Source organism: Maniola jurtina, chromosome 15 (assembly GCF_905333055.1).
Source record: "Maniola jurtina chromosome 15, ilManJurt1.1, whole genome shotgun sequence".
Lineage (NCBI taxonomy): Eukaryota > Metazoa > Arthropoda > Insecta > Lepidoptera > Nymphalidae > Maniola > Maniola jurtina.
The window spans coordinates 3,631,216-3,657,718 of record NC_060043.1 but is presented as its reverse complement, the minus strand read 5'-3'; the positions used below and the strand labels follow the sequence as shown (position 1 = coordinate 3,657,718).

General features: G+C 36.5%; 1 protein-coding gene and 1 long non-coding RNA gene across 5 annotated transcripts; one reads left to right on the top strand and one right to left on the bottom strand.

The window, feature by feature from the left end:
• The first annotated feature begins 1,730 nt into the window (after nucleotides 1–1,730).
• Nucleotides 1,731–24,133, top strand: LOC123872280 (UNC93-like protein). Of its 4 annotated transcripts, none has more exons than XM_045916477.1 (11): nucleotides 1,731–1,902; nucleotides 13,502–13,936; nucleotides 14,910–15,028; nucleotides 17,519–17,681; nucleotides 18,195–18,318; nucleotides 18,804–18,950; nucleotides 20,412–20,478; nucleotides 20,655–20,814; nucleotides 21,600–21,704; nucleotides 22,286–22,448; nucleotides 23,033–24,133. In XM_045916477.1, exons 2-11 carry the CDS (start codon nucleotides 13,706–13,708, stop codon nucleotides 23,308–23,310), a joined length of 1,557 nt encoding a protein of 518 aa, XP_045772433.1. In that variant the 5' UTR covers nucleotides 1,731–1,902; nucleotides 13,502–13,705; the 3' UTR covers nucleotides 23,311–24,133. The 4 variants fall into 4 exon arrangements, with proteins under 4 accessions (XP_045772433.1, XP_045772434.1, XP_045772432.1 ...); XM_045916478.1 differs by having other exon boundaries at nucleotides 1,734–1,860; XM_045916476.1 differs by having other exon boundaries at nucleotides 1,734–1,873.
• LOC123872302 lies at nucleotides 12,051–24,724 on the bottom strand. Its single transcript, XR_006797453.1, has 3 exons — nucleotides 24,713–24,724; nucleotides 19,961–19,965; nucleotides 12,051–12,152 (listed from the first exon to the last, which is right to left on the bottom strand). It is a non-coding gene; the product is annotated as an uncharacterized LOC123872302 (long non-coding RNA).
• Nucleotides 24,725–26,503: the final 1,779 nt, after the last annotated feature.

The window sequence follows — 26,503 nt, the reverse complement described above, 5'->3', positions numbered from 1 at the left end:
TCCGCTTTCCGTCCCGCACTAGGGCATACGCGCTGCAGATGTCCAGGCCTCAGGCAGACCCTGCAAGTAAAGTTCTGATAGCGGCAGTCCGGCCTAGTGTGGTCTCTGCTTCCACAACACAGACACGCTCCGATCTTCTGTCGATTATTTAGCCCACTTGCATGACGGCCCCTACTTCCAGAACCTTCGTAACGCCGCCGCAACTCCGCGCGCGCGGCGCCGTCGAGACGCGGTGGGCGCGCCCCCTGCGCGTGCACCGCATGCACCGCGCCGTCCGTCGTCGTCCGTTGTTCAACTGCCGCAGCGTCATTCGCGGCTGCTTCCAACGCAACGGCCTTTTTGAAGGCCGACGCGAAGGTCACGCTATCCTCGCAGAATAACCTTTGTCGTGAAGTTTCACTGTATAGGCCACATACAAACTGGTCTCTCAAGTTCTCCTCTAGGTTATCCTTAAAATCGCAATCTCTGGCTAAGTGTTTCAAAGCTGCTGCGAACTGAGCCACCGATTCGCTCTGAGCCTGTACTCGTTTCCGAAATTTATATCTCTCCGCGAGAATCGATGGCGTTGGCTGAATGTGTTTTTTCACTAGGTGGACCAATTCACTAAATGTCATCTCACCAGGCTTCTTTGGAGAACACAAATCCACCATCAGTTCGTATGTTGCGTCACCTACACACGCGAGCAACGTAGGTACTTGTAGGTTAGGTTTCACGTCGTTGGCAAGAAAATATTGCTCCATTCGATCGATATAGGTACTCCACGTACCCGAACTGAGGTTAAACTCGCCTAATTTGCCGACCGACATCTTGCCCGACATTTAAAACTAAGAAAAACTTATTATTTCGACTGCGCCACTGTAATATATCGAAGTAAAACGCCGAGTTGCAACAACGGTTTATTAGGGACTGCTTACATCTATTGACAGCTACAATATTATTTCCTAGAATACCCGCATAGCATTATAATATACTACAGAACCATAATTATATTCTTTGGCTAATAAATGGCTTTAGACATTTGGCAGTAGGTAAACACACAAAATTTTACAGTCATGACTTTGAGACAGCGACAACGGGGTCAATCCAAGACCACAGGTGGGCGATATTTTAGGACTTTTGTGTCACGGAAATGGGCACAATAATTTAATTTCAACAGGGTCAGATCTAAAGTAGGATAATCGCGAGAGTAATTAGAAAAAAGCCGGCCAAGTGCGAGTCAGACTCGCGCACCGAGGGTTCCGTACTCGGGTATTTTTCCGACACAAATCTATTAAAATTCTGTTTTAGAATGTACAAGTAAAGCCCTTTCATAAATGATACCTCGCTTGGTATATATTTATCTTATTTTGAAAATTAAAACACATTTTTTTTTTTTTTAATGATGTTACCACAAATTCACGGTTTCCGGATTTATTGCTTTACTTGTGCTAAAGACTTACCTACCTGCCAAATTTCATGATTCTAGACGGGAAGAACCTTATAGGTTTTCTTGACAGATACAAAGGACGGACGGGCAGACAGACTGACAACAAAGTGATTCTACAAGGGTTCCGTTTTTCCTTGTGAGGTACGGAACCCTAAAAAAGAAGTGTTATTTCTTGTTGGTACGGAACTCTTCGTGTGCGTGTCCAATTCTCACTTGCTCGATTTTTTGACCACTCGACATAATCCGTAGTGCGCGTAGAAACTAGCACTTATTACAGATAACAGAATACACCCAGTCTGCCGGTACACGCAAAGAAGCGCGCGCGCACGCAACACCGCGCTTCCCCGCTTTTACCGTTTTTCCGATAAGCAGGATCTTGTCTGTGAAACAAATTTAACCGCGGGATCTATTTTACTCCTTCTGCACCTCGATCCGTAAAATTATTGAGTGAATATTTTCAAAATATTATACTTAAAGTAACTACATACATACTTAACTTATAAAATAAAACCTACTTATTAGATGCATGAAAAATTAATATTTATCTGATTAGGTATATTTTGAAAAGTAGTTTTTGAGTTATATCCGCTTTTTAGAAATAGTGCCTACTGCAGTATTGACAAAATATAATATAGGTACCTTCTTTAAAATGAGGATATTTTAAACTTTATCACAAGGTAGAGTGATTGAGGTAAGTAGTTGGGTAGTATCTACCTACTTGAGTATACAATTTCACTTGTTAAATGCTAATTTAAACGATTATCTATACGTCTTATAAATAAAATTGAAACGTGTCTGTAATTTCGCATATGGTTATTTGAACTTATACCATAACTGAATCACACGTTTTTTAAATTGTCTGTTTGAATGCGCTTATTTTCGGAACGGCTGAACCTATTTTGACGGGGTTTTCACAGACAAGTAGAGGATTAACCAAGAATCAACACAGGCTAGTATTTTGATGATATTTGGTATAGAGATAGTTTGAGATCCGGGGACGGACATGGGTTACTTTTTGTCTCGGAAAATCAATTACCACGAACCACGGAATTAAAAAACCTACTTAGTATATCTACGTGTACAAAGTCGCGGGCATCATCTAATACAAAATAAATGAAAAATGAATAAAATTGTTAATATACAGCTATGAAATTATGAACTAGGTGATGTTATTATTAAACTTACTGATCATATCACACAACAATGGCTGGCACTAAGTAATTAATGATCGTACTAATCGATCTAAAGATTTTGTAATCATTTCACATTATGTTATAAATCATCTTATTCTAGTTTCTAATACCGCAAAAAATCGTTATTCCGAAGACACATATTATCTAAGTGTAATATAATATACCGGTTAACCAGTTATCCTGCAAAAAAGCAAAAACTTGAGGTCGCATCTTGGTAAAGCCGGTCCTGGGCAGTTTTAAGCTAAGGTGATTGAACTCCAAAAATCAGCTACCTACCTACCTAATAAACACTTGGAACTGAAGTAGCTCCACTCCCTGAATAAAGTGCAGGTATACCGTATAATGCGTATAGAATGAGAACTCACTCGCCATTTTTGTCGCAACTGTCATCATGACAGTGTCATGTCAAAAGTAGGATGTTAGTCCTGAACCGTACTTTTGACAGTTGACACATAGAGATAAACTGGCGAGTGAGATATCATTTTGTACGGACTATATGTATAGAAGTGATAGAACCTAACACCTAGGTAGGTAGGTAAGTAGGATCAGTACTTATACAACATTAGTACTTATACGTAATTAATACAATGTTGCATCAAAGAGTTAGTTTAAATGGTGAAAGTAGAAATTACCTAGGTACTTATTAGATTATTATCAATTTGCATAATATTCATTTAGTTATTTCATACGTAACATCAACAAATTCAACAAGGTTACGTAAATAAACGAAAATAGCGGTTTCGTGTTTTCACCGCATGGACGACTGTTATAATCACCTGGCTTGACTAAGATATAATGTAGGTAGGTAGAGTCTGCCCATGCATTCAAGTTATTGAGGAAACCGCATAGGTACGTACATTGCATATTCCTTTTTCTGTCTTCTTGAGTCTTGGATGGACCGTTTACCTGAAGAAGGTGGCGGGGAGCGGGTGGTGAGGATGGCGGAGGACCGTGTTTGGTAGCGCCCTCTTGGAAAGGCCTATGTCTGGCAGTGGACGCATACAGTCTAATGGAATGGAATTGAATAGTTCTTGGATGTGTGAGCATCACACAAAAATCTAGCCTTGACGTAGCCTAGACGTAGTCTGTAGGTATGTGTTTTGTTCGAAAGTGTAGAGCGACTGCTCTAACATTGATCATCAGATCAAGAGTCTCCCACTAGCGCTCAAGACTTAGGTTGATCCGAATCAGGCAAAAAATTCAAATCATTTTTAAAAGCTACGAAAAACGTCTTCATTTTGATGACCCTTACTGGTTTGAAGCGTGATTAATTGATTAAGTATGACGCAGTTGGCGCATAAATATTGATTAATTATACATAATTAATTAATTTTTTAATAACAGGTGTTTTATACGTATGCTAACGAATACGATTTAATGTCCTTAACCCTGAGATAGGTACCCTCTCAGTGTGCCCGGGTGCTGCTGGTCCCTTTTGAATACGTCCGCGATACAGTAAACCATATCTAATGACCTAGCAGGGGGGGGGGGGGGAGTGGATGAAAGCGAGAAGGAGAAGGACGGGACGCAGCTGCCGTGCGCCATTTGGGGACCTCACGAGGGTCCTTGATGGAGTGTCTAGCTCGGCGGACATCGCTGGCTGGGTCGCAGTTTATTGCTTCGGTGTTCCCGTGACCCAGTCGCCAGGCGATGCGTAGGAGCACCGCTGGATTTTGGTGGGTATTCCAGCCGCCTCTCGGCCAACGATTCCCACATACCCTCCCCGTTTCCGGGAGGGATGCGGAAACGCATTTTCCAGCGTTAAAAAAATGAATACCTGGGTAAATTATTGAGTTTGACTTATCTGTCCAATTATATTTTTAATTTTAGTACCCGGTAGATAATATTATGTTTAATAACATTCTGAAAGTGTTCTTTTTCATACGTATGAAACAGTTGGTGATAAGTACATACCTACTTAGCTATAAATTGCTGATAATAATACCTTTAAGCGTATGGCCGTGGCCCGTCAATTAATGATGAAAGTGGAATAAAATTAGTTACTACATTAAAGTTTGTAGTAGCTACTTATCTAATAATAACGTGCTAACAAGGTAATTATTGTAAAATCTTTTGCCTTATATTTTATTCAAAACCATGACCTTTTAAGATGTTCAAATTCAAACATTACTTAGGTACATATTTTTATTAGCCGAGTTTCCAATTGATAAGTACTTAAGTATTTTGTGATAGTGGATTTTTTGTTACCTTTGCATATTTTGATCAATTAGTTTTTTGGATTGATTCTTCAACGCCAGTCGCCAAGGCCATGATGGCTTTATTTTTGCTGTAAAAATGTAGGCTGTGATAGCCTAGTGGTTAGAACGTCTCGTCGAACGAATCGGAGGTCGGGGGTTGGATCCCGGGCACGCACCACTAACTTTTCAGTTATGTGCGTTTTAAGCAATTAAATACTTTAACGGTGAAGGAAAACATCGTGAGGAAACCTGCATGCCTGAGAGTTCTCCATGTTCTCAAAGGTGTGTGAAGTCTGCCAATCCGCATTGGGCCAGCGTGGCAGACTATGGCCTAAACCCTACTCATTCTGAGAGAGACCCGTACTCAGTAGTGGGGCGGAAAAGTGTTGATCATGATGATGTAAAAATATCACCATAATCACATTGCCTACTTAGTCGTATCGTGGAATTATCCCCTAAAAATATTTGAACTTGTAGGATTTTTTTTTGCCTTGGCTTCTTTTTAAATATCTCCACCGATATCTTTTGAATAACTAATGAACAGCGTGTGCATCACGTACTTATGCGGTATGACCTAGTGATAACGGAAATGTAATAAAAGTTCATCTCTCTTTAACAAGACAAAGCCTTGAAGAAGGTCGAACGACATAGTAGTAGGTAACTATTTGCTGAGACTTGCATTGTTTCCTTTGAGTACGAGGATAACACGGGGATTAAGATGATCTTGAATACATTTGCTTTAGAAATATCTTACAAGCTGTGCAATAAAGTGCTGGTTCCTAATATTTACTTTCAGTAACCTCATTATGGAGATTAAAAAGAGCCTAATGATACTAAACCAAAAACCGACTGTAATTGGATTTTGATTACGTTCAAATAACCATATTGCAACTTACTCCGTTATTTTGAAATCATCGATAGAGTATGTCATTTAACAGGGCTCTCTCCGTCACTCGCTTCATACATACAAGTCCATGAAATTTTGCAAACATATTCTAGAAACTAATATCTGTGTCTGTGGTGTTTTAGATTTTTCTAAAAATATGTAGTTTTAAAATTACAGGGGCTCAAAGATTTGTATGTAAATTTGTAAGACCGCGTAACTTTGAAACCGAATATTTTAACAGAAATCTGGAAAACCACAGACATCGATATTAGTTTCTAGAATATGTCTGCAAAATTTCATGGACTTTGGTTGCTTAATATTCAAATGAAATTGGAACTACGTTTGTATGAAGCGAGTCACGGAGAGACCCCTCTTAAGCTCTTATTTGTAAACCTTTTATATATACATACCTATATAAAAAATAGTCGTATAGCTCATTGCTAAGGGTCGTGACTTCTTTCTATTAATCACATAATGGCAGGAGTTCTCTTGGGATAATAATGCGGTGGGTTTCAAATCCTTCCGCCCATCCATCACCCAGTCACCCATCGAGTTACCGACTTGAGTCAATGTTGCTCGATCGCAATCGATTGATGTGTTGTCACAACTAGGCCACACACCTTCATTGCCGATATATTTTTAACAAAGTTTTGAGTATTTCGGCAATGAAAGTGTATGAATTTGTTAGTGATTCTCTCAAATTATTGTAGTACATATTAGGTTTAACTAGTTCAATTTTTAACCCCCGACCCAAAAAGAGGGGTGTTATAAGTTTGACGTGTGTATCTGTGTATCTGTCTGTGGCATCGTAGCTCCTAAACTAATGAGCCGTTGTTGTTTGAAAGGTGGCTTGATCGAGAGTGTAGCTATAATCCAAGAAAATCGGTTCAGCCGTTTAAAAATTATCAGCTCTTTTCTAGTTAAATTATTATCTTCACTTGTCGGGGGTATTATAAATTTTTGTATCGATGAGGCTGACATAGATCACCTATAAAACCCCTTAAAAATATTAGAACAAAAAAAATAGGCCACTCGTCTCTCGACGTTACACCTCCACAACTGGTTGAACCTACCTACTAGTACTTATCTTTATCAACATCAGTCTATTTTAAGTTCCATTAATATTTCATGCATTAAATGGTAATTAAAAGTATTTATTACTGAATTATTCACCAAAATTTACGAGTATTCAAAAGTAATTAAAAACACATACAATATTACCTTAATTAGTTGTTACAAGCATGATAAAATGTGTGAGTGGGTGTATGATGGAGGTACTTATATTTAATTTTGTAGTAAATTCACATTAGGTACTTTGAATGATGGACGTATAATAAAAATAAGTGCTCTGAAAAAATATTTAAAAATCTAAATTAAGAACGTTTGTCTTGCATTTTCAAGTCTCAAGGCATTCAGAAAATCAGACTCTGAATTAATTCAATTTGCATTGAATGTGCCATCTTCCAATTGAGTTTTGTGTTTTTATGTATTAATAACAGAAGTAGGTATCATGAATAAGTATGTATGATTCCCTCTTTCATTATTATTAAAGTACTAGGCAACCATTAATAGTACTAGTAGGTACTTACGAACCACGAGACTTACCGAACGAACTTCGATGGAGTGATCTGAATTTGTGGATGCACTTGCCTCCACAAACCGGAATCGGATACTTATCCGATTTTTAGGTTCTGAATTCAGTCTCTGAATTTTGAACGAATCCTTTTGACCTTCGATATAAAAAATATGCTATTATATTAGCTGTAAATATGCCAAATTGCAGTTAAATCCGTATAGTGGTTTCAGCACGGGAACAGACAGAGTGATAGACAGACAGAAAATGTTTCAGCAGATTAGAAAATTCAACTTTCAGTTCCTTGTACATCATGGATCAGCTTCTATACAGAAGGACAGGAAATTGTTCAGTTACTTATAAATTATGTATTTTATGTATATAGCCTCCGTTGTCCTTTTTAATTTAACACATAATATCTAATGGATAAGCAGCTTAACAAATTATACAAAATATAAGGCAGCTATACATGTTTTAAATGGCAATAGGATCCGGTAGAAGCCAAAACATGTTCTGGATTGTAGACCTATTGATAAATTGTGTAGGTAACGCAATTAATTTTCCTAAATGCCAGAAGATCCTATGAATACAGGATAATTTGTCATATCGTCCTTGACTTGATCAATTCACTTCTAAAAGCTTTTATCACCCATCTGCAGATCTATTAGAATAAGCAAAAAATAATCACGCTACACCTACTAAAGTGAATAGGTACCTATTTTAAACAAAAAGGTGTGGTTCTTTATCGGCAGTAGGTTTTGTTTTTTACGCATCTTCAAATCTTGTCATGTTTAAAATTAATATCATCAGTATGAGTTACTTATTATTTATTTTATTCGTGTTTTTTAATATCGAATACCTAATAATATTATGTTATATAATATTGGTAAAAAAAACAATTGACAAAAAATTCTATCTTAGAATTTCAAACGATTTAAGACGGACAGTTTATAGATAAAAAAATTCGAACGATTTTTCTCTAACATTAGTATAATATCGTGAACATCTTTATCCATATAATATAGGCATATAATATATAAAAGGAAAAGTTGACTGACTGACTGACTGGCTGACTGACTGTTTTATCAATGCATAGATCAAACTACTGGACGGATCCGGGTGTTTGACATGCAGATAGCTATTATGACGTAGACATGCGCTAAAAAGGATTTTTGAAAATTCAAGCCCTAAGGGGCTAAAATAAGGATCTGATATTTTTTGCGTAGTCCACGTGGACAGAGTCGCGGACAGAAGGTAGTTCGTGAATGAAATTCGTACTCCAATAAGTGTCTGATTTTTCTTCGTTGTCGTTGGCATTTGGACCAATGCAAATGCAATGCACGTCAATCCATACTAAATACATCTAATAAATGCGAAAGTGTGTCTGTCTGTCTGTTTTCTGTCTATCTGCTAGCTTTTCACGGCCCGACAGTTTAACCGATTTTGATGAAAAATGTTGTTGGTACAGAGTTAGCTTTCATCCTGGGGAAGGACATAGACTACTTTTTATCCCCGAAAATCAAAGAGTTCCCACAGGATTCTTCAAGGTCCATCCGCTTAACCGATTTATCTGAAATTTGGTACAGAGGTAGCTTGAATCCCGGAAATAGACATAGGTAACTTTTTATCCCGGAAAATCAAAGAATTCCCACGGGGGATTTAAAAAAACCAAATCCAAGTAAGTCGTGGGCATCATCTAGTATTAATTAAGTAGGAAACTCTGGTGCGCTCTCCAGCGCTTTCCATACAAACGTAGTTTGGTTGTAGAGATTTTCATAAATTTTAAATACTTATTATTTGCTCTTATGCCGCTAGTATTCAGTGGCTCACTGCGCTTTCCTTATCAATAGGAAAAAAAATAAAAAATATGTAAGAACGATGATCAAGGTTCATTAAAGGAAAACAGAACATTTCCGACCAAATTATAGTTGTTACGGATTATCTACCTGTTTTTATAATAAGAAGTAGGTACTTATACATTGGATGCGATAGACTAATAGATAGGTAGGTACTATCATCTTGTAGGTATAATGCACGGTATGTTTTTTCAATGATTATGATTATAACGGTATGAGCATTCCATATATGTATATTTTTCAGTTAAGTACCTACATGTTATTTAAATTATACTTACTAGCCGAGTCGCGGGCATCAGCTAGTAAGTAATCCATACTAATATTATAAATGCGAAAGTGTGTCTGTCTGTCTGTCTGCTACCTTTGCACGGCCTAACAGTTTAACCGATTCTGACAAAATTTGGTACAGGGTTAGCTTATATCCCGGGGACGCACATAGGCTACTTTTTATCCCGGAAAATCAAAGAGTTCCCACGGGATTCCTAAAAACCCATCCGCTTAACAGATTTGTATAACATTTGGTACCGAGGTAGCTTGCGTCCCTGTTATTGATATAGGCGACTTTTTATTCCGGAAAATCAAATAGTGCCCACGGGATCTTTAAAAACCTAAATCCACGCGGACGAAGTCGCGGGCACCCTCTGGTAATTTAATAAGGTAACTTCGGTACGTATACTTTTTAAGGGCATAAATTATACAATAGCTGATAAAAGAGCTAATTTTTTTCAGGCAAACTTAAAGTAGGTAAAGGGCATTGGTAAAAAGCGGAAGATGTAGGTATATGATGTAAATGAAATAAAAATTCAAGGTTTTAAATAATAAAGCGGGAGCCACGAGCCATCTACATGAAAATGAAAAATTAACACTAATAATATCAGATGACGGCTTTTCGTCATGATAGAATAACAACAAGTGTAAATTTAAAATTTATAGCACCCCCGACAAGTGAAGGTTACAGTAACTAGGAAAGAGCTGATAACTTTTAAACGGCTGAACCGATTTTCTTGGATTATAGCTAAGAACACTTTCGATCAAGCCACCTTTCAAACAAAAAAACTAAATTAAAATCAGTTCATTGGTTTAGGAGCTACGATGCCACAGATACACACGTCAAACTTATAACGCCCTCTTTTTGGGTCGGGGGTTAAAAATAAGTCGGATTAGTACCGTACTATTACTACCTAATTGTTGTAAGATTTAGTCTTGATTTAATATGCAAAATACACTTTTAGTTACCCGGCCACATTAACGGCCAACAACGCGATGTTCAACGGCGTTACCCGTTAAACGTAGATGTAGCCACGATCAACGTACAACAGCATTCACAATGCCATTTGGCGTTAGACGATTTCGATTGGCATTAGACGTTAACCGTTCAAGTGTGGCCACTCAGTTTTAACGTGTTGATTATCGCAGTAATTATGGCGATGTTGGGCATTGACGTTAACCTTTATGTGGCCGCAACATTAAATTCTGATTTGCGAAACATTATACGTCTAAAAAAACACAAAAAATCCATAAACATAGTAGGTATACAAGGTCATAATATCGTATGTTTATGACAAAAACTAAATTTTAGGCATCTTTAAAACAGATGAGATTCTTTGTTTCAATCCACTTATGTTTAGTATTGGTTTACTACATTGTGTGAAAATTCTTAAACATATTAACAAGAACATAATATGAACAAGCATTAAAAATCAATTTCATTCTCTTGTGTCACGTTTTAGGGTTCCGTACCTAAAAAGGAAAAACGGAACCCTTATAGGATCACTTTTTTGTCTGTCTGTCTGCCTGTCCGTCCGTCCGTCCGTGGTGTCCGTCAAAAAATCAATAGGGTACTTCCCGTTGACCTAGAATCATGAAAAGCAGGTAGGTAGGTCTTATAGCACAAGTAAAGGAATAAATCCGAAAACCGTGAATTTGTGGTTACATCTTTTAAAAAGAATTAAAATGTGTTTAAATTTTCAAAGTAAGATAACTATACCAAATGGGGTATCATATGAAAGGGCTTTATCTGTACATTCTAAAACATATTTTTATTTATTTTTAGGCATAGTAAATAGTTTTTGATTTATCGTGCAAAATGTCGGAACAAATATCCGAGTACGGAACCCTGAGTGCGCGAGTCTGACTCGCACTTGGCCGGTTTTTTTACTGATTATGGTTTTGTTAACTACAGCTGTTACAATGTGTAGCTCAGTTTGATTGACGTGTCTAGAAAGATAAAGTTGAAAACTAAAACCCGACTACGATCGTCGTCTTAATAAACGCTGAATATGGTGAAATTGTTTTTCTGTCACTTGGTATATATTTTAATGTTGTAGTACATTTATATTCATGAACTCAGAATTTTCTTCTCTTTCATTTGACCAATTCCCCAATCTCCTTACAGTAGCCGGCAGAAAATATACTTGTACATCAAGCTTTAGAAAGAGATTTCGGCTTCGTAGAGTATTGTCTCTGTCACTCATACCTATGTGACGTTTTGTCGGTCTCAACGACAGAGACAACGCTCTACGAAACCGCTATCTCTTTCAGGTCGATGATATTATATTCCCTGCCGGGTATTATACAAAGTGGAAAAACGTAACTCCCGTGTCATGTTTTTTATGTTTTATACTTGAATACTTAAGGCACTGGCAGGTAGGTTTCGATTAATAAAATAGAGTCAAACGGATTGAGCTCCGGCCAATGTGTTTCGACCAATCAGATAATATTTTCATCATGTTGTGGCAGCGTGGTTACTCCAATGAAACACCGCTCACATTATTACATTTGTATTTACAGGATATTTACAATATAACTGTATTATCATTTATCATTGATGATTGTGCTGAAAGTAATAGGTATCAGTCCTAAGTCCTAACGGACAACTCTGGAGCTTTCCGTGAGCTTTACAGATTACATCCCTTTGATTGGTTAATTCATTGTTTACATTTTTTCACAGCCAATCAAGGAGCAGAATTTGCTTCCTATTACGATAACCATGAATACGATTTTCTTACACAATTGGGGAGCTGATTAATTAACATGCCTCTACTCCGCTCTGCTCCGATGTGATCTTGTTCAGTGGAGCGGGGACGTATTCAACAGACCTTGGTTTTGCGGGTTTTTACTGATGGATCTAAGATATTTTTTTTTCAACGTCTCCATCTTAAAATTTCAAGATGTGCAGTATAATGTTCATAACATCCTGGTAGTTAAAAGTAATGCCTGTAAGTAGCAGTTGACTTCAAAGAAAATCGTGTGAATTCAGACTTATAAAATCAAATCAAAACAAAAAGTGTTTTTATATCAAGTAGCGATGCTAATCTATATTGAAATTGAACTTTGTTATTTAAACTTGATCATTGTTTAATATTTTACTTTTGATCCTCTTGCGAGTCCAGTCTAATTGGGTTAATCCCATATAATTTAGGGTTCCAAAGTCATCTTACTCATTTACTTAATCTACACTTGATTTTTTCGAAGATATACACCTATGTAGACTCAACCTATTAGGGTAAGACTTTTACCAGCCAACGGGAAAGCCGCCAAGGTTTTTAGATTTTTTATCTTACTTAGGTTTTTACGACCAGTGTTCACAGGCTTAGAAATTACATAATATTTAAAAGCCTCTTATATATTATTAAGAGACGTGACAGTATTCGGTAAGATAGTGGCATATCTTGAGAGTCGCGTACTCCTTATTAAACGAAAGGATTGATAGGTTTGTTGACTATGATAAATAGGCAAAATGGGAATTATTTTATTTAACTATACTAATGATGTATCCTAACGAAGAGCAAAGTCCTCCATTTTACTCCACTTGTCATGGTCAATAGCTAGACTAAAAATAGAATTTGTTCGTCTATCAATCTGTTGTTAGTTGAAACTTTGTACGGTTGATATTGGAACTTGCGTGAATATTTCAGACATAGTACCTACCTACCATCTACGTAGGTACAATAAAGGTACATAAAGTGTAAATAATGAATGTAACATGCTGGGCAGTAGCTAGTAGGTACCTATAACTGTGATAAAAACACCTCTCTCTGTAGAGACGGTGTTGGAGCAAACGGAACCACAATGATTATATTAAATTTCATCGTTAGTTTAACAAATAAAACCGTTATCAGTTTTCAATCTGTATTTAGATAACTAATCTAATAGCTTCGTGAATTGCAAATTATTAAATAATAATTCTACAGCATTAAATATACCTAATATATTATTTAAATATAAAACACATTTTTCACATAGTTTTTTGTTAGACCCGTTTTATTTATCTAAAGATACATCCTAAGTATATTAGTTTTATTATAATAGTTAAAACTAACATAACTAGATTAAAGAAGTAGGCAGAATAATTTTTAATTTATTACAGTTTACACGTCAGGTTGTAATAAAATAAAGTGACTTAATTACTGACCTGAATTAAAGAACAGTTAATTTAAATGCGCATAAGTGTGAAATATGATATGACATAATAAGTGAACTTTAATGATTATTTTATTCAGTAAGTAATTGATTAAAAGTGAATTTTAACGACTGTTTGGATAAACCTGAAAACTAAAGGAATAAAGTCAAAATGACGAAAGATACGAAAGACATTGATTTTAAATCAAAGGATATAAAAGAGCTTGACTTGAAGACAAAGGAGATGAAGGAGTTTGACTTTAAACAAAAGGATGTAAAGGATATTGACTTGAAACAAAAGGAGATTGAGGATATAGATTTCAAACCAAAGGAGACATGGCGGATTATGAAGAATGTTGTGATCATCAGCATAGCTTTTATGGTGCAGTTTACTGCGTACAGTGTAAGTTGGTTTTTATTTGTCGACCAGAGTTGGTAATCAATCTATCTTTAATCTGTATATAAGACGTGTAACGTAGTTATTTGGCAAAAGTAGTATTTTTTTTGACAAATATTGCTAGTAACTTATCGACAGATTGCAGTTTTGACTAAGTATTTATTCATTTTAATTTAGTTGTAGAATTTATTAGTGTGATCATGTTCTCTCATAGAGTAGAGTTCGTCCAGATCTGTTCTGCTAATTAATGTTCAATTTCAGAATATCACCAACCAATCTCAAACAATGCACGCAGGGAATTTTATAGTGTAGACGTGTGTACTCTTTATTCCCTCACTCAGATAATAATCCAATGAGACGGCAATATCGCACTGCCAGCTTGAAAATTCCGGGCTGTTGGGTACCTACTTACTGACAAAATTGTCAAAAATTATGGAAAAGTGACAAAAAGCCCAACATTTTTGACTCAACCAAGGATTCGGACTCAAATCCGCAGCCAAATAAGCTAGTCACTAAAGCTATGAGGCAGCATTATATCAATGTATATTATTATAGGCTCTATAGTCATACTGCTGCCGGTAAGGTCATTACTCGTTGCTAGCAGCAATCAGGCTGAATTCTTCCACGACACCATTGAGTGCTTATGAAGTTACTAGCTGATGCCCGCGACTTCGTTCGCGTGAATGTAGGTTTTTTAAAATTCCCGTGGGAACTCTTTTATTTTCCGGGATAAAAAGTATTCCAGTAGTAAAAGTATTAACCATTCTAAATTTCAGCCCAATCCGTCCAGTAGTTTTTGCGTGAAGGAGTAACAAACATACACACACACATACAAACTTTCTCCTTTATAATATTAGTGTGATGATAGCGTCGTCTCATTGGTCATCGAATTTAGGTACCCAAATAAATTATGAGTTTGGCTGTTGGTAGTCACATTTGCTCGATTTTCATAAATTAATATGACGCCTTCGTGTTCTAGGGTGCCGCAAACCTACAGAGTTCGATCAATGCTGAAGCAGGCCTGGGAACAGCTTCTCTGGCGGCTGTGTATGCGGGCCTCATCTTCTCCAATATCTTCCTTCCTGTCGTAGTCATAAAGTAAGTTGTTTACATATAACTTTCCTTTTTTAACCCCCGACCCAAAAAGTGGGGTGTTATAAGTTTGACGTGTGTATCTGTGTATCTGTCTGTGGCATCGTAGCTGCTAATTTATTGAACCGATTTTAATTTAGTTTTTTTTTGTTTGAAAGGTGGTTTGATCGGGAGTGTTCTTAGCTATAATTCAAGAAAATCGGTTGAGCCGTTTGAAAGTTATCAGCTCATTTCTAGTTAGGTACTTGTAACCTTCACTTGTCGGGGGTGTTATAAATTTTTAATTTACACTTGTTCAGTCGAGTGGTAATGTAGTTGATTTTAAAGAAAACGCTACATTTTACTCTTCACTGAATGTACCCTCAATGAGCTCGCACTGGAAAAAATAAAACGAGTCGCATGCTTCAGGCGACGGACGATCGTGGAGACCTACCTTTGTTTAGTGGACGTCTTTCGGTCAACGAATAAAAACTAATCAGTAATCAAGTGTTCCATCATCCCCGGTGGATACTATCGTTTTCTTACTGGTATCTACTATCTAAGCATGTAGTTTAGTTTAGTTTTGGTAGGTAGGAAAGTATTACAATACTGGGCCATTCTGCCCGTTGTTCTTTCTGAGGTTATTAAAATACATTAAATATTCAGACTTATATTATTAGCTAGCTTTAACCTGTTGACCTCCCCGCCTTACTTATTCACCAAGGCTATGTGGTATACCTTACGACAGTTTTGCTAATGATTGAATATGAGAGATTGTTGTAAGGTTATTTTTAAAAATTGATTTGAGTTGTCAAAAATAATATAAAATTATTTATTTATCTGATGCAGGTAGTTTGATAAAATCGATATTTCGCTCATTCGATGTCATACAATTTGTTGCTAGGCGGCCAACAAGATTGAACTTGCATAAATACGGGTGTTTTGAAGGTTTTAGTCCAGTCTCCTTCCGAGATTCGGAGCGATATCGCATATTTTCGGTATTTGGATTGTGAACTGAATAATTAGATGTTGTGATAGCAATCACGCTCTAATTAAATTATTTATTTTGGCATTAGTTTGTTTAGATTAAAACTCTCGGATAACCTTACACATTAAACTTGTGATTTTTGTGTTGGTTTTGGAGAGGACATTCCAATAATTCGATAAAAATATTTAAATAATACCTGCTTTTCTGAGTGACGCCAATAATTCAGAAGTGGGACGTGTCTCACGTTGTCTTAATTTCGCTTTGGTATCTTTTTGTAAACAACCCACATTTGATTAAAAATTTTATTGAGTTTGATTTGGTGATTAAAATTTTTAGATTTTTTTTAATAATTTAGTCTTTTGTGAATTGGAAAGTAATTTGCAATAAGTGGTTCAGATTTCGTGTACATCGAATGAGAAGTTAGTCGTTTGGATTTATTGTTGATTTGATATTAAAACTGAGAGTTCGGCAGTTCAAGTGTAGGTTTTAATGATTTGACGGAGGGCAGGATAGCCCATGATTTGGATTTGACTTAGGGCAAGGAAGCCCGCGACTGACATGACAAGATTGACTAGAAACACGAGGACGTGTTAAATTCAGGACGGCCGAACTGTAAGGTTATTTTTAAAAATTGATTTGAGTTGTCAAAAATAATATAAAATTATTTATTTATCTGATGCAGGTAGTTTGATAAAATCGATATTTCGCTCATTCGATGTCATACAATTTGTTGCTAGGCGGCCAACAAGATTGAACTTGCATAAATACGGGTGTTTTGAAGGTTTTAGTCCAGTCTCCTTCCGAGATTCGGAGCGATATCGCATATTTTCGGTATTTGGATTGTGAACTGAATAATTAGATGTTGTGATAGCAATCACGCTCTAATTAAATTATTTATTTTGGCATTAGTTTGTTTAGATTAAAACTCTCGGATAACCTTACACATTAAACTTGTGATTTTTGTGTTGGTTTTGGAGAGGACATTCCAATAATTCGATAAAAATATTTAAATAATACCTGCTTTTCTGAGTGACGCCAATAATGTGTAATAACTTGTGTCATATATGCAACAATATCTAAAAGCAGTTTTGTATGCCGTATATTGTAAGCTCGAATGTGAGGGGACGCCACAGACTAGTAAAATGACCTTTAACTGGTCCAGTAAGTCCAAGATTGCCTAGACAAATCTAGGTGCGTTGGTGTTTCGACTTTGAACTCAATGTGGGTTGGGTCGTTTTCTTTTTTCAAGATATGGCTGCTGCGCTTGCACTTACGACAATCATGCTTGGCAATAAGCAAATGATAAACCCCAGATTGTAGGGCGCTTGCCTAGAAGGGGCTTTTTTTATTATTGTCTTGAAAGTGGTATCGACTTATGTGGTAGTTAAAATAGATGCTGTAATATCAGAAATGTTGAGCAGTAACGCTTCGTGCGAGTAGGTTAGATGTCAACCAGTTCTGGATGACAACGTTCAAGCCACGATTTCTAGGAACAAGGTTGTTTAAATAAAGAAATTCATAATTTTCAGATGGCTGGGCACGAAGTGGGCCATGTCTCTGTCCTTCATCACGTACATGCCGTACATCGCGGCGCAGCTGTACCCGCGCTTCTGGACCATGATACCGGCTGGTCTGTTCGTAGGCTTGGGAGGAGGGCCACTATGGTGCTCAAAATGTACCTATCTGTCTGTAGTGAGTTTTTTTGATACTTAGATTATTGATGGAAAAGTTGGACTTGGTCCAGATTGGAGTCGGAACGCATTGGATGCTTTGCAATGGATGATTAAAGTGTGTCTAGAGTGGTGGACGCGATAATATAATCCCATCACGAAATAGGGATACCATCGAGAATATGCTGTGTGGTATCAAACACATATGCACCCATTATATGGACTGAGATCGTTTTTGTATTGACACTGGCCCATGGAAGATCAGAAATATAAATAAATGAAAATGTAGAAAATGAGGATGTACGATAAAAGCTAAAGGTTGGGAGGGCTCTTCTGCGATATCTGACTAAAAGTTAGATTAAGACCTTCTCAATATTTTAAACGGGTTGTTGAGCCATTTGGAGCAAAGTTGTAATACGATCTGTTAAGAAAATTGACGAAGATTTGACTTTTATCCTATCACCGATGTACTTATGATATTTTTTGGAATAATGTAGAAGCTGTTTCGTTTTAAATGTAATTTTCCTGATTTCAGGTTTCAGAAGTCCAAAGCAAAATAACCAATATTTCAGCGGAAGCCTTACTGGTGCGCTTCTTCGGGGTTTTCTTCATGATTTTTCAACTCAATCAAGTTTGGGGCAATCTCATTTCTTCATTAGGTAACAGATTCTTCCGCTATGCAGATCATTATGTTATTATTTTTTAATATACCATCTTCCTTCCAAGTTATGCGTGGAAGAGTATTGTGGCTTAAAACTTACGCCAATTGTTCGTGATGATTACAAGATCTTCTTCTTGTTAATTGAGACGAAGAAGAAGAAGTGATCTTCTTTCAATAGGATGAACTAGGTAGGTATACTAAATAGTGTCGCAAGCTTATATTGAATAGGAATAACTACTTCAGTTGTTCATTTTAGCATCAGCATTATCAATAGCTTTTGTCTGTATACATAAAAGAAAAGATGAAAATAATTGAAACATTGATCTCCCCCATTATTCAGTTTTGCCCGTTGCTTTTAAATAAAATAAAATTAGCTAAACACGACTGCCCTGCCAAGAGCGTAACGACGCGAAGTAAAAAAAAAGATTTTATTGCACGTAGTTCTTTTACTGCATTAAAATGTTTTGTTCTTGGTTTTTCCAGTCATCTCATCAGGTGACAACTTAGCAGCAGTGACTGCGGTAAACGCATCCATGATACCAAAACTTTGCGGTGCCAATTTTCTGCCCAGTGCTGACGCAGGAGAGGCTCTGAAGCCACAACCTCCAGAGAAGATACAAATGATTGCAGGTAGGTTTTGGGATTTAGATCATTTTAGGTATATGGCTCTCCTCTTATATCTCTTTTTTTTTCCTCTTGTCTGGCTTTACAAGTTAGGGAAACTATATGTATAAGTCTGTGCTGGCGCCCGCCAACATACACGCGGCACCCGCTCGCCAGCAAACGCCACCACAGACGAAGTCCCGTCAGAGCCATTTTTCCTTATATTTCTTAATTCAGGAGATCGAGCCTATTTGTAATTTTTGTAGATAACCGTTTTATTAGTGTAAATTGGTTTTATATCGTTATAATATACCTTATAACGTTCTACTGGCCAAATTTTAGCCATGACATCCAAAACAACTGCACACACATACAACGAAGTCACTCTTTATTCTTGCACTCTGATAGGCCGATGGAATCGAGTGCAAAACTAACGCTTTACATGCTCTCCGAGGCATGGGGCTAAACTCCGCTAATTTACGAGCTGAGAACTTCTTGACCGAAAAGGCAATTTTTTTGGCTCGGCCCGGACTTGAACTCGGAATCAGTAGTCAAATACATCGATGTATCAAATATGCTAGCCCTTGACCAACGAGGCATTTATCATTTACCATTATTAATGTATCATCACTACAGAATTGTCACCTTCATTATTATCACTATTATCATCATTAACATTATTAACTTCGTCATCAGCTAGGTCTAGACAAGTCAAATTAAATTTGTTTTTAGCTTGAGTTTGTATAAATCTGATGCTTACTGTTCTTAATTCAGCCGATAAGTGTATCCTAAGTAGATGCAACAACATTTTCTGTAATGCAAGTAAATTCATCCCCAGTAAACAAAAGGTCCATTATTAGCTTGCATTTCGCACGCTGGCTATTCGTATTGACACACTTCACACGCATTGCAGTTAACGACAATCCTCCATCAATCCTCACAAGAATTTCTGTTTCCTTACATATGTAAATGTTGATGTGAGATAATTTGCCATTTTTGTTGGAACTGGCTGTAAACTAAATTGTTTATATTTAAACTTATTCTTATTCTTTTTCTAAAATCCTTTTGTTTTACCTTCGATGACTTTTTATCTCACTTCAAATATATATCTCAAACAGGACGTCCAAGCTTTTCTTTTTACTGATATTTTTCCTATAAATTCAAAATATCCCAACAATTTTGCTCCTAAATTTGAGCGACGACGCGTCAATTTACTTATTATTCATATTATTATCATCATCGTAATCTTATCCGATGGATGTCGAACTGCTGGGCATCGGTGTCTTTAGATTCTTTCATACTCCTCGGTCTTGTGTCACTTGTATCTAGGAGCTCCATGCATCCTCTTCTTTTTCTTCTTCTTCTCCCGCAGCTCCATGCATATTTTTGATGGCAGTCCACAAAAGGGTGAGAGAGTATTAGACGGTTATTTTGGTTCTTTTACCTGCGCATTCCTCCTATCTGAACTTCCGTAATTTATGTTTGCAGGCATTTATTTAGCGTGCATGGCTGGTGCTGCTCTCATCGTAGCCATTGGTGTGGATTCAATGAAAAGGTATTAATTTAAGTTCTTAAATCGACAGGGCTCAGGATAACAGTAAACAATTAATTCATTGATTCTTCTAAGACTCTTTAATTTTTAGATCCCCTAGTCCCTACTACTAAGTCTCGCATTATAGAAATACTTGAGTGTCTTACTTTAATATGGATGCATTTTATTTTATCAATCAGGTACAAGACTAACCGTGGCGAAACTGGTTCAGGATTATCAGGAGTGGCTCTGTTGGTGGTTACGCTCAAGTTGTTGATAGAACCTAACCAACTCATGCTGGTCATTATCAACATCTTCGTCGGAATGCAGCAGGCCTTCTTTGGTGCAGATTTTACTGCGGTAAATTCGATATAAGATTTCATAGGTTAATTATTATGAGTAATAAAATCTAGCATGTTATGGCAGCTATAGCAGAACCAGAAAAATAACTAAGCAATCCTTCCTTCTTTATCTGTCGAGTACTTTCCTTTACAAAGAACGTAATTTGGTTCTCATTTGAATATTAAAACTTATATATCAAGCTATTATATTTCAAGGTATATTACTATGCAAAGTTTCACCAAATAGAAAGTAAAATCCGCTATGGATGAATAAGTATCTATCTAATAATGATAAAGCCGATAATGATCAATTTTAGAAAAACGAAAAAAAATTTTTGTTTACCGTACCTAGTTGACTACTTCATACTTTGCAGTTCATACAACGATAGGCGCTGTTATAAACAAGTGTAAATTAAAAATTTATAACAACCCCGACAAGTGAAGGTTACAGTAACTAGAAAAGAGCTGATAACTTTCAAACGGCTGAACTGATTTTCTTCGACAGACTCGTTCTTAATCCTTTTTTTAACCCCCGACCCAAAAAGAGGGGTGTTATAAGTTTGACGTGTGTATCTGTGTATCTGTCTGTGGCATCGTAGCTCCTAAACTAATGAACCGATTTTAATTAAGTTTTTTTTTATTTGAAAGGTGGCTTGATCGAGAGTGTTCTTAGCTATAATAGAAGAAAATCGGTTCAGCCGTTTGAAAGTTATCAGCTCTTTTCTAGTTACTGTAACCTTCACTTGTCGGGGGTGTTAGGTATACCTAAATTTTTAATTTACACTTATAAATATTTTATTTCAGTCGTTCGTATCATGTGCCATCGGCACGGGCACAGTCGGGTTCGTGATGATGACCTATGGAATGGCAGATGCCATAGGATGTGTCGTTTTTGGATATTTGGCTAAGGTTAGTTTCAGATTTTTACATAAATTTAAACAGTAGGTACGAGTAACATTAATTATTAAGTCGAGGTAATTATACTATTTAGTTACAAATTTTATGAAAGCAATTGGTTTTGCATTCGGTAGCCCACAAGGTAGTGTAATAGTTAGGTATATTATTACTTCTTTGTAATATTTTGCTTTTTAAAAAGCGTAACTGATGAGTGTCTTACCGGTTGTTCTTACTGGAATGTGCGTTCTGAATCGGTGGTAAATGGATGGAGGGTGCAAGGGTGAATGAAACAAATGATGCCTGCGACTTCGTATATCTATGGGGATTAAGGTTTTGAGAGACAAAAAGTAGCCTATTAGTACTAAAGTAGTATTAGTAGTAGTAGTAGTAGTAGTACTAGTAGTAATAGTAGTAGTAGTAGAGGCAAGCTATCTCTGTACCACCTACCTGTTGTTTTCATCAAAAACGGTTAAATAGATGGGTTGCGAAAATCTGATAGACAGACAGACTAGACCTTTGTTGCATAGAATTGAGAATAAGTATAAATTAACGTGATAGCAGCTACCTATAACAATTCCTCAATTCCTTTTCAGGTCACCGGTCGTCTACCCCTCATCATCGTAGCTACAATCGCCCACTTTGTGCTCTTCGTGTCAATATTAGTATGGAAACCGCAATCTGACCAGAGCCATATCATGTTCATTATAGCTATCTTTTGGGGTCTTTGCGACTCCATTTGGCTTGTGCAGATCAATGGTAACTATTTCAGACATTTTAGATTAAGGATGGTTTTTTAAATTGCAATATTCCTAGGCTGGACGACGAAAAAGCAATAACGTTAGAGGTTGGAGCGTCTTGTCTTGTCCTACATTCTTACCTTTAAGGTAGATATTTAGGTTATATACGTTGCAGAAAACACGGATACCAGAAGGATATTCCATGCCTTAGCGGTTCGTATCAGAAACGATGTTGTTGATGTGGAAATAATGATTTTGCCTCAAAATAGCTCCAATTGTTGCAACTTGAATGAGGTCATTCACAGACATTGGTGAAGAATGTCTGATATTTATAGATGAAATTTTAACGTTATTTGAACTTGGCTTCGACACACGACCGTGTCTTGATTATGGACACTCTCAGGCATGCAGGTTTCTTCACGAAGGTTTTGTTCACTATTAAAGCAAGTAATATTGAATAGCTTAAAATACTAATAACTACGAAAAGTTTGAAGGGCATGCCCTGGATCGAACCACCAACCTGCCGTACAGGAGGCGGACATGTTAATCACTAGGCTATAAAATTTTACTATTTCTATTGATTTATTTAATTTTATTTAACAGCTTACTATGGAATCCTGTTCCCCGGCAGAGAAGAAGCGGCGTTCTCTAACTTCAGACTGTGGGAGTCAGTCGGTTACATCATTGCCTACATCATATCTCCCTACTTTCGAACAAGCGCCAAAACTTACATCCTACTGGGCAGTATGATTGTTGGAGTTTTCTTCTATTTCATCGTGGAATATAGGGATAGGAAGTCCAAAAAAATGTTAGAGGTAACGCCTGTGGACAAGTATGTTGGCGGGCTTGACAATTCCGCGTATAATCATGGTGAAAAATGAGTGATGACATTATGTAATTTTAGTTACACAGTTTGATTGAGACGGCTCGTGAGGTAGGGTTTGTCAACCAGTGTCTCCATTTACGTATAAAAAAGTGGACTCTTTAGTTTGAAGCTTCCGGGATCATAAAAATGGCGTATGGGCGGAGCCTAAATAAGTTTTAGGGCTGGCCTTATCGATACTAAAATGCTCGACAAAAAATTGTCATAATTTTATTTTGAAAAACATTATAATCCTCTATAATCTATGATCGATGCCTGTCTCACTTTCCCGAAATCTGCACTTTACTCCAAAAGCCGTCTCAGTCTGCTATTTAACTGTAACTAGAAACTGAATTATTAATATAATAATATAAATACTAGAACTGTAATTGTAACTAAATTGTTATTATCAAATATAACTGAATAGGCAATCGTTATAAAATAAATAATTTATGTATGAGTGAGGACTGTAGTGTAGGACAAAATCTGTGTTATAAAATAAGTTATTGACTTCGTTCGACTTTTGAGTTTTGACAAGGATAAAATTACTTACAATTTAGCAATTTTATCAATGAGATACTTTCTCACAATCACGATATTTTAAGTTAGAATTACTTAACTACTTAAGTTGACTAGATACCTACCTATATTATAATTTAAGTTTGATATTTATAATTGTTAAGCAGTATTTTAATTAATTAAGTATAAATAAGTTCTAATTTTAATGTAAAACCGTGATATAAATAATTATAAATATTATGTACTTCCTAACCGATACCTACTTTTTAACCGACTTCTATGACTTCTATCAAATCCTTTTGCAATGTAAACTAAATTTTATTAAATTTTATGAAGGTAAATTTTGTATGTAATATTATAATGTCTATATTTATTTATATTTATAAAGAAATGTGATATATTATAATTTTATAAGCATAAAAATTGTTGATCTAATATATCTAATTTACGATATAAAGTGTTACGTGTGACTTATTCAGAAAACTTATCAATAAGAATAATTGTTATTATTATAATTTAAATTGTTTAGTAGTAACAAATAATAATCAATATTGAAGTGTTTCCAGGGTGTGTTTTATTTATACCTACCTACTTATTACATAGTGACTGACCAGCCCAGGTTTTTTTACCCGACTGGTTATTGCTAGCAAGACTCCTAAGTGAGGGTTAACGTTATACCTAAACGTAGGTTGGTAGGTACATGCCGAGTTTCTGCTTGCAAGTACGTTAATTAAATCAGTCAGTTCGCTTATTCTTTTAGATATTATATTATGTTAGGCTCAAAGAAGAAATAGATACTACACTCATTGAGTGAAAAAACCGGCCAAGTGCGTGTCAGACTCGCGCACTGAGGGTTCCGTACTCGGGTATTTTTTGTCAACATTTTGCACGATAAATCAAACTATAACACAGAAAAATAAATAAAAATCTGTTTTAGGAGGTACGGAACACTAAAAACGTCGCACATCGCGAAATTCGTGTTACGGCAAAAACACGCGTTCGGAACGTTAGATGACACCGTAGGTATCACACTTAATATTATAAAGGCGAAAGTTTGTATGTGTGTGTGTGTGTATGTTTGTTACTCCTTCACGCAAAAACTACTGGACGGATTGGGCTGAAATTTAGAATGGCGATAGATTATACCCTGGATTAGCACTTTTTATCCCGGAAAATCAAAAAGTTCCCACGGGATTTTTAAAAAACCTACATCCACGCGAACGAAGTCGCGGGCATCAGCTAGTAATTTCTTAGTTAAAAAGCGTAAAGAGTTTCGTTGTAAGATTTTCCAGTATTTTTTTTCAAATTTTATTCAGATACAAGTTAGCCCTCGTCTGCAATCTCACCTGGTGGTAATTGATGATGCAGTCTATGATGGAAGCGGCCTAACCTGCAAAGGGTATGGCAGTTTTTATTAAACCTATAACTACCCCTTTGGTTTCTACATGGTATCGTAGCGGATCGCTAAGTCACTTGGTGGCGCTAAAATGTTTTGCCGATAGAGAGTAACTAGTCACGACCGAAGCCTCCCACCAGACCAGACTAGAGATTTAGAATTTATAAAACTCCATACATCTGCCGTGCGTCCCACTAATAAGACCACAGTTAGGTACTTACCACTACGCCAGGGAGATCGTCAGTTTTTTCGCTGGAAAGCGTAAAACCAATTGAACGCCTGTTTAATAGTTAAAAGCAATTGCGAGTAGATTTACGAAGACCTACGTAAAAAAATACATTGCTTGGAGCCTTGTAAAGCCTTAAAAGACTCACTCACTGACCTATCGCGGCCATCCAGCTGCAATGCGCGGGGCTGGAATTACTTTTATACCTACATGGCAATATTGTCAATCAAATCTTTGAAAAGAGCAACCGCCGAGTTTCTTGCTGGTTCTTCTCGGTAGGAAAAATAATCCGAACCATATGATTTGCATTTTAGATGCATTTGACGATTCAAAAGTACCTAACTACTTCTGAAAGTTTAATTGAATAAATAATATTTTGTTTTTGATTTTGAACACCCAGCCCAAAACCCTTGGATCTAGTAAGTTGCGCAGATGCTTTCTTTATATTTCATTTTAGGAATAAGGTAGGATTTTTTGAAATTCCCACCCAGGTCTGCAGTCGCCAGTTGTATTATAATAATATAATAAAATTTACAATTAGTTTACAAAGGGCTTAGATGAAGCAAAAAAATAATAAGTAGATAATCAAACTTGTTATTGAGATCAAATTGAAATTAAAAACTGGACAAAAAAATTGGTTGTCTGTAAAGTCGGTTTACTGACGATAGTTGAACGTGACAACAAAGGCCGATTGTGCTTCTTTGTCGCTCGTTCCGCGCTCTCGCTTGCACTTCAAGCCTTACATGGAACGACTCATGCGGCGTTACCTCAGAGCGAGGTAACGCCGCATGAGTCATGTTTTTTCGTGCGTGCAGCCGGCTCTATCGAATTATAAGACGTTGTCACGTCAAAAACATCACATATTTTTTATAGTGCCATCTGCTAAGTGACTTCTAATTTTACATGTCAGGTAGGTAGGTACCTACTCAGGGGCGGAAAATACCTACTCGTTTTGCTTCCACGGTACGATATGATAATAATCGGATACGAGTTTAACAGTTAAAAATTCAAAATATTTTTATTCAATTAGACTTTCACAAATACTTTTGAATCGTGAAAAGCATCTACCAC